Source organism: Choristoneura fumiferana, chromosome Z (genome assembly GCF_025370935.1).
Source record: "Choristoneura fumiferana chromosome Z, NRCan_CFum_1, whole genome shotgun sequence".
NCBI lineage: Eukaryota > Metazoa > Arthropoda > Insecta > Lepidoptera > Tortricidae > Choristoneura > Choristoneura fumiferana.
Window position 1 is genome coordinate 43,309,444 of NC_133472.1, and position 12,396 is coordinate 43,321,839.

At 40.7% G+C, this 12,396-nt stretch overlaps 1 protein-coding gene across 1 annotated transcript in view; it reads left to right on the top strand.

The window, feature by feature from the left end:
- The window catches only part of LOC141437627 (laminin subunit alpha-like), a 98,199-nt gene that overhangs the window by 13,939 nt on the left and 71,864 nt on the right, over window positions 1-12,396 (top strand). Inside the window, 10 exon segments of the mRNA XM_074101079.1 lie at window positions 218-388; window positions 935-1,139; window positions 1,787-1,996; window positions 2,684-2,792; window positions 4,132-4,216; window positions 5,072-5,147; window positions 5,902-6,039; window positions 7,133-7,244; window positions 8,623-8,798; window positions 10,813-10,989. Of these exon segments, the coding sequence (XP_073957180.1) occupies window positions 218-388; window positions 935-1,139; window positions 1,787-1,996; window positions 2,684-2,792; window positions 4,132-4,216; window positions 5,072-5,147; window positions 5,902-6,039; window positions 7,133-7,244; window positions 8,623-8,798; window positions 10,813-10,989 (1,459 nt within the window).

A 12,396-nucleotide genomic window follows, 5' to 3' on the forward strand; every position in this document is an offset into this window, starting at 1 on the left:
TTGAACTGAATCGCAAAAGTAACGTCGTGGTACGAAATAGCGATGCTGTTCAGTTTAGAGCCTAAACTGAATCGTATTAAGAGAGCGTGGTAGGCCCCCTGGTTATTTACGGAGAACAAGTGGTCAACTCAGCCGAATACGTTGAACCTGAAATAAATCAGCTACGAAACTTTAGTCGTGAGTCTTCGGCACACTTAACCGAAACATGTTGTTCCAGATACCCATTTCCCTGCTGAACTCCAGACCCTCAGCGAATAAGTACTTCAACTCCTCGGTGCTCCAAGACTGGACGAGGGCCACGACTGTTCGACTACGGCTGCTGAGGACCAAGAACTTGCTGGGCCATCTCATGTCAGTCGCCAGGCAGGATCATACGGTTACCAGAAGAGTGAGTATAACACCATTTTATGCATCTAACGGGGTATTCACAGGGCCAAGGAAAGGTAGCTCTAAGTTTTAAATAAATGCATACGTCAGAAAATCCCCAATCCTCAAATCCCTGAGATTTGAATTTTAAAGAAAAGAGTGAAAAGGGCGAAGGTCGGTCAAGGAAGAAACCAGTAAACAAAAAAAGACTCACCTAAGCAGTCTACAGAATCTAATCAGAATCTCTCTCGGCTTTCCATAATGGCTGAGACAAGACTCCGGTACTTTCTGGGCCCTCCTTTCTCAGTCGTCCATAATGGATTTTTTCGGACTGCACTACACCATCTCCAATAAAGCACCTCATGTAAAATTTAAAAAAACTAAAACCAGTAAGCAAAAGGACCTACTTAGTTTCTTTGGCCCTTAAGGCCAATTCCAAAAACACTCAAACCAATCAAAACCTGTACTCAACGAAATCAAATTTAATTCCTAAGCCCGGAATAAAAAGGATGAAAGGAATAGGTTTGCCGCTTTACCACTTTAGCTCATACAATTTTCTTGCCCTCAGTACTTCTACAGTATAAAAGACATCAGTATTGGAGGTCGGTGCATGTGCAACGGTCATGCAGAGAACTGCGACCCAGCCCCAGAGAACATCCTGGTCTGCCGATGCCAGCATAACACCTGCGGGCCGCAGTGCGCCCAATGCTGTCCAGGGTTCGAGCAGAAGAAGTGGAGGATTTCCCAACACTGGGACAGGTTCTCTTGCGAACGTAAGGACTTAACCCACTGTTTCACCATCCATTTATTAAAATTATTTGACAGTTAAATGTGATGCCGTCTTTTATCCGTCAGTTAAAGTTAATTAATGGGTGGTGAAACAGCCCCTTAATCACTTAAATCCAGGGACCAACCTTAATATATTATTATTGAAACTAATATGCTTCGAGAAACTTGGCGCTGTTCTCTCTTTTCTGACTATTCATCACTGTCCCGTGAATATAAAGTACGGACATTAAAAGTGTACCTACCCTTTCTCTTTTTTTGAAAATTTGGAAAACAAAGGATTTTCCTACTCAGAACCAAGAGCACAATCGATTCCGATAGTTTAAAAAAATGACAGTTTTGCGACGTTTTTTTTATACACTCAGTATGGGCGTGACAAAACTGACTCATTCTTATTATCTATAATTCCGGTACTTCTAAATAGGGTAAAAAAAATAAAACGCAACTAAAACCAAAATCCTTCAAATAGGTGTCTTTAATTCGCCTATTTTATGAAAAAAAAATATGAAAATAGACATTGTTTTTTTTAGACCAATGCCAATTCAGTCGCCGTATTGACTTGAGAAACCTACGAATTTTGCAAAGCATGAACGATAGCTTTTGTCACCCTTCCTAATAATTCTCCCATCCACAGCCTGCAACTGCCACAACCACAGCACGGAGTGCTCGTACGACCCCGCCACTGATGAGAAGCACCTGTCTCTGGACGTCCACGGCCGCTACGAAGGTGGTGGAGTCTGCCAGAACTGCCAGCATAACACCGAGGGTATCAACTGCAACAAGTGCCAGCCCACGTTCTACAGGCCGGTGGGCAAGCGGTGGGACGAGATTGACGTGTGCCAACGTGAGTAGATTTTGATTTAGAATTAATAAAAAAACGGTTAAGTGCGAGTCGGACTCGTGCGTCGAGGATTTCGTACTAATTTGTAGGTATCTATAAGGTTTACTACTGTTTCGGCGAATAACGTTTGGCAACCTGTTTCATTTCGCAACTTTTCATTTCCCAACTTTTTAATATTTCTGAAACTGTAAATATTTCAGGTTTTTTATAAAACTAACCTAACCTAACCTAAAGGGTTCTACACGATGGCCCTGAAATAAATCCTGATATATTTACAGTTTTAGAGTTTGCGAAATGAAACAGGTTGCCAAACGTTACGTTGCGAAAAGGCAGTACTCGATCTATAAGTATCCAGTGTTAGCAGAGCCTCCTAAGCTTTTTGCTGACTGCTTTTTGTTGATTGTACTTGCATTGGCATTCAAATTACATTTCCATACCAAGAAGTCGACTCTGTTAACCATTGAGGAGTTCCGTCATGTGGAGATGATCCAATGACCACCAGAATTTCACTACCAGATTAATGTATTGTCACCTGTCACCGGACTTACATAAGTATGCCAAATTTATACTTTGCAAGTTAAATAAAAGTTAACTTTCTTGCCGGGTTTGTCCCCACCAGAGTTTTTCTTTCACAAGTGCTTGTCATAGCCTAATTTGAATAAAGATATTTTGACTTTGACTTTGTCTTAGCGTGCAACTGCGACCTGCACTACTCCACCGGCAACTGCCAAGAGGGAACGGGACGCTGCGAGTGCCGCAAAGAGTTCAACCCTCCCGCCTGCGACTCTTGCGCATACGGGTATGTTCGCTACGCTCACTTTGTAACCTGCGCCACTCGCCATTTTTGACCGCTCTTATGATATTATACAACTGCTGATTATAATTTTCATTACTTATGTATCTAATCGGGTACATATCAAACAAAATACATAAATGCATTTTTTTCAGAAATTGCCATCTTTACAATATTCTATTATTATTATTATTATAAATTATTCCCTATCCCGTGGGAATTTCGAAAAATCCTTTCTTAGTGCGCGTCTACACCTATTAAGGAACATATATTCCAAATTTCAAGTTTCTAGACCCAGTGGTTTGGGCTGTGCGTTGATCTATAAGTCAGTCAGTCAGTCAGTCAGTTTCTTCTTTTATATATATAGATAAACCTAACTTAACCTATATCAATCTGTTGATTACACGAACATAAAATTTGGTATTGTCAATAATTTATCCAAAAATTATGATGGTTATTTCAAATGATCATTATTTATTTGGTCCATTAAATTATTCTTTATTAACTTCCCGTCTATAGATTATGTTGTCTACTTTTGCCAACCTTTGTACAACTGCCTAGACCATGGCTGCATAAAATACTATTATATTGTGACATTGTAATTTATATATCTAAGGCACTTGTCTCACCGCCAGCGAGGAAACTATTGGCTATCGACTATTTTCGCGCTCAAGAAACGAACAAAAGATTTAAGATCCTGTCCAATCTGTTGATTACACGAACATAAAATTTGGTATTGTCAATAATTTATCCAAAAATTATGATGGTTATTTCAAATGATCATTATTTATTTGGTCCATTAAATTATTCTTTATTAACTTCCCGTCTATAGATTATGTTGTCTACTTTTGCCACCCTTTGTACAACTGCCTAGACCATGGCGGCATAAAATACTATAATATTGTGACATTGTAATTTATATATCTAAAGCACTTGTCTCACCGCCAGCGAGGAAACGATTGGCTATCGACTATTTTCTCGCTCAAGAAACGAACAAATGATATAAGATCCTGTTTAAGTAAAAGAGACACGTAATAGTTGATCGCTGGCTGTTCACACTGTCGGCGAGAACTCGCACTTACATCTTTTGTCGCAGCGACAAGAGCTATAAAACTCGCTGAGCTATAGATTCTCGCTCAGCGATGTCAGCTTGGCGGCCGCCCCGCACGAGCGAGTCAAGTGGAGCGAGTAATCAACCGTCGCACGCGAACACTCGCTTAAAGCCGAGCGACAAAACTACACTCGCTTCTCGCTGCTCGCCCACTCGTTTCTAGTTACTCGCTCTACTCGCTTCTCGCTCATCGTCGGCGGTGGGACAAGTGGCTAATTAGCCTGCTTTTGACAGTTACTTTGACTATCCTGACTGCAAACCTTGCACCTGCAACTTGAACGGCACGGCCGGGGAACACTGCACGCCTTACGACGGAAAAGTAAGTATCTATAATCTTATAAATTATTTTCTTTCTTTCTTTTCTTTCTTATACCCTAGTCCCAAAACGCAACTTTTAGGGTTGGTAAAAGTAAGTAGTGGTCAGACTTGTTCATTATTTCGATTTAGTACCTAATTGATCTGTTCTACAAATTGTACAGGTGATGTTTTAAATAATCGGAGTCCGGCGGCATATTGACAACACCTGCCCCGTGAATTATATTTCTCCATTTTTCATAATCAAAATCAAAAACAAACAAAAACATAATTGTATATTTTCAGCCATTTGGCTAAACTGTACGATTGAATTTTGTGTGATAGGCTAGAGGGCGCTAGTATAGCGAGAACCGTTTGACAGCTTTTCTAATCTTCGTATTGCCAGTGCCGGTTTAAGCTCTTCCAGCGCCTTGGGTGAGATTCCTACTTTTGGGAATTTTCTAGTAGGTATCTATTATAAGTATAAAAGCCAAGAGCCAAAGAGCAAGAGTTAGGACGAGTGGAATAAGAACGGGGAGACTTTTGCCCCGCAGTGGGACACACATAAGCTATTAAAAAAAAAGTTTAGACTTCGCTCAATGAGCGGGGCGCCACTTTAAGTCCGGCGACCTGAGCGGTCGCCGCTACTGCGTATTTTTTAACGCTCTGGCTCTTTCTAACCTCATCTTACACCGTGTGACAGAAAGAAAATAATGGTAAATACGGTTGTGATTTCAAGTTTCGACAATAAGCTCAATCCAGCGCGGAAATGCAGCCAGCCTTACATAAGCATTCTTTCGTATAAAACTTAGGCGAATTGAACTTAATAGTGAGGTTATTTTTAGATAAGCTAATAAAAGCGTATTAACTCCCGTCGCAGTGTCCCTGCAAGCCGAACTACTCGGGACATTCCTGTGAGATTTGCGCCGACGGATACTACTCCCCAGAATGCAAGCGTAAGTGTTGTCACTGTTTATACGCCTACGAGTATTCTAGAAAAGGTCCGCCCGGATTGCTACCACCATCTTGCTCGCTAATCCTGCCGTGAAGCAGCAGTGCTTGCACTGTTGTGTTTCGGCGTGGAGAGTAAGACAGCCGGTGAAATTACTGGCACTTGAGGTATCCCGTCTTAGGCCTCTAGGTTGGCAACGCATGTGCAATACCCCTGGTGTTGCAGATGTTTATGGGCGGTGATCTCTTACCATCAAGAGACCCACGTGCTCGTTTTCCATCCAGTTGAATAAAAAAAAAGGAGTATTCCAAAACCTAGAGTTTACCCGCTGCTTCACACGCGTAAACTATTCGATCTGGTAAAATTGAAATACCGGAATTTTATAAAACTCCCCTGGAAAATCCCAAGATTTATATTGTGGTCTTCATTGAGGTTATGTTACAACAACTGTGCAAAATTTCAAGACTAAACGCAGCGGTTGAAATTTCAAGATTTTATCCCTTTCCCGTGGGAATATCAGGATAAAAAGTAGCCTATGTGTTAATCCAGATTTGAAACTACCTACATAGGTACCAAATTTCATGACTCTAAGCCCAGTGGTTGTTATTTCAAGATTTTATCCCTATCCCGTAAAAATATCGGGATTAAAAGTAGCTTATGTGAATTCCAGATGTCCAGCTATCTACATACCTAATTTCATCCAAATCCGTATATTATCCGTATAAGTAGGATAACAGTTTTTCAACTCTCTCTTTCAGCTTGCGAGTGCGACTCCATCGGCTCCGTCTCAGCAGTGTGCGACAAGGACAGCGGCAACTGTACGTGCAAGAGCAAGTTCAGCGGACGGATGTGCGATGAGTGCGAGGCTGGTTACTATAACTACCCGAAATGTATTCGTAAGTCAATGTTACTACCCTAAATGTGTCCTTGAACTACCCGTAATGTCACTATGATACCTAAATTTACTTTACAACTACAATTAAACTATCCTATAACTATGTTTGTTACTAGGTCGTGAACAATCAATTCTGTTCAAAAAAATTTTAGCTCTACTTACCATGAACTACAAGCTACATAATAATAATAATAACAATAATAATAATTCGTTTTATAGCAAGCATAATACACCCATAAATTTTAAAGGAAAAGAAAGTAATATTAAACTAGTAAATAGTACGTAATTAAGTCATTAAAAGAAAGTAATATTAATCTTGCTCCACCATCTTGCTCGCTAATCCTGCCGTGAAGCAGCAGTGCTTGCACTGTTGTGTTTCGGCGTGGAGAGTAAGACAGCCGGTGAAATTACTGGCACGTGAGGTATCCCATCTTAGGCCTCTAGGTTGGCAACGCGTCTGCAATACCCCTGGTGTTGCAGATGTTTATGGGCGGTGGTGATCTCTTACCATCAGGAGACCCATTTGCTCGTTTGCCATCCAGTCAAATAAAAAATAAAAAAAAAATCTAATATAATTTGCGACTGATAAAGTAATATAATGTGCGACTCTTATAATATTAACACCTATGTTCGTCCTCCTCTTCCAAAGCTAAAAACACCCGAACACACCAACATTGTAGTTATGCGTAGCACATACCGGGTGTGGCCTGTAATACGAGCAAAGAAATAAAACATCCTCGTCGAACTGAACAACATTAGTTCAGCGACTTTTAAAAATACCTAATGGAATCTTTGAATTTTCCTTTTTTCATACAAATTAAATACTGCTATCAATGTACGCCATCCTAGAACCCAACTGACGTCATCACGCTACAAACATCAAGCATTTTGCTTTACATTGCTTCTTCGAATAAACTTAAAAGTGTAATAAAAATGAAAAAACTATTTTTTCTAAGTCGCTGAGCTAATGTTGTTCAATTTGAGGAGTATGATCCACGTTTTAATTATCTGCTCATATTACAGGCCACGCCCGATATAATCTATGATACAAAGCTGAATCAATCAATAATTTAAGTAACCTATCATTATTTTAGAGTGCAATTGCGACACGAGTGGCACGCAACCGAACATCTGTGATGACGTCACTGGTCAGTGCATTTGCAAGGAAGGTTTCGGCGGCGCGCGTTGCGACCAGTGCATTGCTGGGTAAGTAAGAACTTTTATATCCTGCGAGTGTCGGCCGCGCAATGAATAGAGAATGTCAGCAACTGAAAATCGATCCGTCGAATCGAAATCGGTGTATCCGACGAAGCCACAGACAGATAGACAGACATTGGTGTCAAACATAACACCCCTCCTTTTAATTCGGGGGTTAAAATACAGTCATACTTCGCCGTCTGTACGCTTACAATCTTTTAAACTAAGTCAGATGGTGATGGTGATGGTGATGGTGATGGTTTGGTGGTGATAGATGGGTTTGTGTGATTTATGTGTGTTCTTACAGTGTAGAGGTGGAGGAACTGCATGAACACGCATATTTTGCATAAGCTTAGCTATCGTAAGGTCGCGGGTGAGCAAGGAAATTCTTTTAGTTCATTGATATGGACCTCCGCAAAGTAACGCCTGATTCAATAAATTGTTTAAGTCAGATAATTTTCGGTTACGGCGATTTGTATGGAAACATCTTTTTAAATTACTAAATATATAAAGCCTTTTGCTTACCTTGTAATTTTCTCTGTGTACCTGTTTTCTTTATCGCTCACTCTTTCTGGTGTACAATAAAGAATAATTGTATTGTATTGTATATATCTTTTGATCGTGTTAGTACCTACCCCAAGATGTTAATAAGCTACCTATTCGAAATTGTAATCTACATACAAAAATTCAGGCCAGCCCTGAAAAATAACCGAATATACGCCATTAGTCACTCAAATTTTGAGACCCCCTTCTCATTGTCACCGTACTTATTGTTATGAAAATCACCTGGCTCTTCCTCCTGTATATGTGTGATGTAATTTGTGACCCCAAAGGTTCCTTGATATATGTAGACTTCCCCAAATATGTCTTTCAAAATTTTCCTGTTTCATCTTCTACATGCAGACCCTTCTAAATGTGTGATGTTATATATAATGACCCCAAAACTTCCTTGATACTGACTTTCGGCAAGTAGTTAAGGCTTTTTATCTACACTTCATATAGTAAATCCTCAATTATGCATTCAAAAACCATAGGTAATGACCAGCATTACGACATTGGATTCTATTATGAACACGGCTGTATCGTAATGGTCATTACGATACAGAATCATTACAGCACGGGGGGGGGGCCGCGATCACGTGCAGTAGCAGGTGGTCGCGGGCGCAGCTCGTGGGGCAGACATACCTACCTAGTTCTCGTTAATGCAGGTCATTCTCAATGGTTCGCGGAACACATGATAGAGGATTTAATATATGGATATGGATAAAATATTGTATGCAACTGTACGTAATTAGGCCTTAAAACACTCATGTGAGGCTACGCCTCGTTTGTGTTTTAAGGGCCCCTATTACGATACAGTTGCATAAAATACTATTTTATGTTTCAGTTACTACATGCAGATCCGTGGCCGCGAGCGTCAGTGCGAACAGTGCGAGTGCTCGAAGACCGGTTCCACTTCCACCACCTGCGCGGCTGACGGCAAGTGCAACTGCCTGGCCAACTTCGGGGGCAAGCGGTGTGACCAGTGCTCGCCAGGGTACTACAAGTACCCGGATTGCTTGCGTGAGTTGTTTGTACTAACTTAGTGGGCATTATCCACGGCTTCGCACCTAAAACATTACATCCAGCTACAGATGTGCAAGTTGTGAAAGAAGCCAAAAAGTTGGAAAAGTTCTCAGAAATTTCTGAGAAATTTCTCAAGAAATATAGGAAATTTTAAAAGAAATGGTAAGTTTCAATCCCCATACAAAATTGGCAGAAGTTTCCGATATACATACTAATAGTTATGAAAAGCATGAAAAGATTGATGAATGTAGAGGAAGCGAGAGTTGTATGCCAGAATCGTAGGAAGTGGAAGGATGTAGTCTCTGCCTACCCCGTTGGGAAAGAGGCGTGATTTTATGTATGTATGTATGTAGTTATGAATGCGAACGTGTGTGTGTTTGTATGTTTGTCCGTCTTTCACGTTCAAACAGAGCGACGGATCGACGTGATTTTTGGCATAGAGATAATTTATGGGCCAGAGAGTGACATAGGCTACTTTTTATCCCGTAAAAATGTACAGTTCGAGAGGGAACAGCGCGCCATAACCGAATTCCACGCGCTCAAAGGCGCGGCCAAAAGTTTCCTATAGACAGCTCAGATCAAATAAAAAGTAAAGATGGCGCGCGGTGAAACGCCCGGTGAGGCCGGTTTTATAAACATGTGTGCGTAGGCCGGTGTTGCCATAATAATTCTTAGTACCCTGATACTACAAAAATATCATTACCGTTGGATAACGTTTTAATTACTTTCACACTTTGATACCGTTACTACAATAAAAAACGTTGATAAACTTTTACAAGAACCAAATAACTACGTTGCGTGTCACTTTCTCACGTTTTAAGCTGTGTTAATAAAGAATAGAATTAATAAAAAAAGATTATATTACATAGGCGGCTTTTACCCAATACCTAATGTAAATAGCCAATTTTAATGGGTGGCGGAAGACCGTGAGCGCGCTATGCCAAATGGAATTTCCAACAGTGCAGAAGCACTCACCTGGTTAGGGCTCCGGCCGATGATGTGATGCGGGGTCAAGGAAATCTTCTTGTTTTTGCGATGCGGTTTATTACGAGCACAAGAAGTGAGCGGATAAAAAAACTTATGTCGACTGACAAGACTGTCTTTTTTTGCCAGAGAGCACCCCTGCACTGTATACGGCCTAAAAAGGTTTTAGTGCGCGAACAGGGTAACTACAATATTATAATGGCAACACTAGTGTTGACGTTTTATGTTAAGTAATAAGGTTTTGGTGTAGTTTGGTTGCAAGTGTGTGCGTGCCACTGTGTTAGCACACGGATTTGTGTAGTTTGACCGGCCTCACTTCGTTGTTCGCAGCGCCCTATCTTTAGTTTTTATTTGATCTGAGATAGACAGTAGATCCAGCAGTTGAATTGAATTGCGGTTTACTCGCGTGCGGTAAACCATTACAGATGTTGTAAATAATGTGTTTCCATCATATTTTGTCGGATAAGTTCGTCTTTATCTAGCTTTCACATTTAGCTTCAGTAAACTTTAGTACGCTAGTTGAGAAAGCAATATAAATACCAGCAAGGTCCGCCCGGGTTGCTACCACCATCTTGCTCGCTAATCCTGCCGTGAAGCAGCAGTGCTTGCACTGTTGTGTTTCAGTGTGGAGAGTAAGACAGCCGGTGAAATTACTGGCACTTGAGGTATCCCATCTTAGGCCTCTAGGTTGGCAACGCATCTGAAATACCCCTGGTGTTGCAGATGTTTATGGGCGGTGGGGATCTCTTACCATCAGGAGACCCACTCGCTCGTTTGCCATCCAGTCGAATAAAAAAAAACCTAAGTTTTCAGACAAAATACGATGGAAACACATTATTTAACATCTAGTCTGTAGTCTAGTTTGGTATAAGCTCGCGATCGCAATTAAGTGACAGATTTCGCATACAAAAACTGTCATTTGATTGCGATCACGAGCGTCAGAAACGTTAAGCAATACGGCTTCTGATAATGGATTGTCTTTGCCATTTGTCGCCTGTCAGACAGCTGTCAGTCTCTCTGGTTCCAGCTTGCGACTGCGACGGCTCGGGCTCCATCGGTTCGACCTGCGATGACGCCGGCAGCTGCCACTGCAAGAGCAACTTCGACGGCACCAAGTGCGACAGCTGCAAGGAGAGCTTCTACAACTACCCCGCGTGCGAGGAGTGCAACTGCGATCCGAAGGGAGTCGTCGCTTTGTTTGCTGGTGAGTTTGATTTGATACTGGCCCGTGTTCCCCGTACAGTCGTGGCGTGTGGCTCATATCGTTACCCACGCCAACTCGCGTTTTAACACCTCACTTATACAACGTTGCATAAAATACTATTACGGTTTGCGCTAGCGCTACACTCTGACGGCAGAAAATTGCAGTAATATTCCCTATTATACCTAGCCCATCAAACCCGACTTTCTGGCGCGACCCCCGATGATCCGAGCTGTAGTGCCCATGTACGGTCAAGGATTGAATTCCTAACCCACCACGGAACCTTTTCACAGGAAATGTCATTACGATTTTCCTTGTTAATTAATGCGATGTCACTACCCAACAAACATTTTACAGGTGGCCACAACGTGCCAATTTTGACTTTTGGTTGTATAAGCTGGTCGTAAACACGTCGTTATCACATCGATATGACCGAGAAAAGGCCCATTTTATACGAATCTATGTCGTAATATAGTCACGTAGCAGTCCTATAAGTCACTGTATCAGTCGTGTAGTGGTCGTATAGAAATCGTGAGACATGGTGTCATGACCAATGTTCATGGAGTTATGGTGTTTATTACCGCTGTTTTACCGCATTTTATCGAATAAAAGTGTTTATCGTGACTTTAATATGGGGTTCTGTTGTAAAGTTATCAGATAAATGTAGTAAATTCAAACTTAAAAACTGCGACGGACAATTACTTTAATCATAGCAAAGTAGAACAGCCATTTTTATATTTTAGTTATCTTCTTGTGACATCTTCGAAACTCACGTACGACTAAGTAAGTACATTTATCTGCTGGGAAATTAACGCTATCGAGTAATATGCCCTAGTCTTCTCAATATAATGAACGCGCCTTATAAATTCTGTAAATTAAGCTATATTCTTTTCAATGTTTTTAATGAACGGTTTAATAATTACCTTTAAACGTCTTAGGGTTTAAGATACAACCGTAATACAATATCTAAACGACTTTGCATTCTGTGAACTTTTCTTTTGTCAGCCATTTTAACGAAATTAGGGTTAGGTGAAATTTTTATAAATTTCAAATATTATTATCAACTTTACAAAGAAAAGCTGTGTCACTAAAGTTATATACGTAATAAATAGTAGCATAAAAGTGTTCAAATCGGCTTATAATCTTAAAAAAGTGTACCTAATTTATCACTTTTATACGATCGTCACGTAAAAATAGTAGTCCTCGGGAATCTAATACGACAAATGTTAGTGTAGACGTAGGTATAGACGTTATCAAGATGACAACCGGTTATACCACTAAAAGTTGTATAATAGTCATGTAAAACAGTCGTATAGAAGTTTATGCGATGTTCATATTGGACTACAAATTAACTTAGAATCGTATAAGAGTGCAATTTATGACTTTTACACGATCGTCACGTAAAAGTAG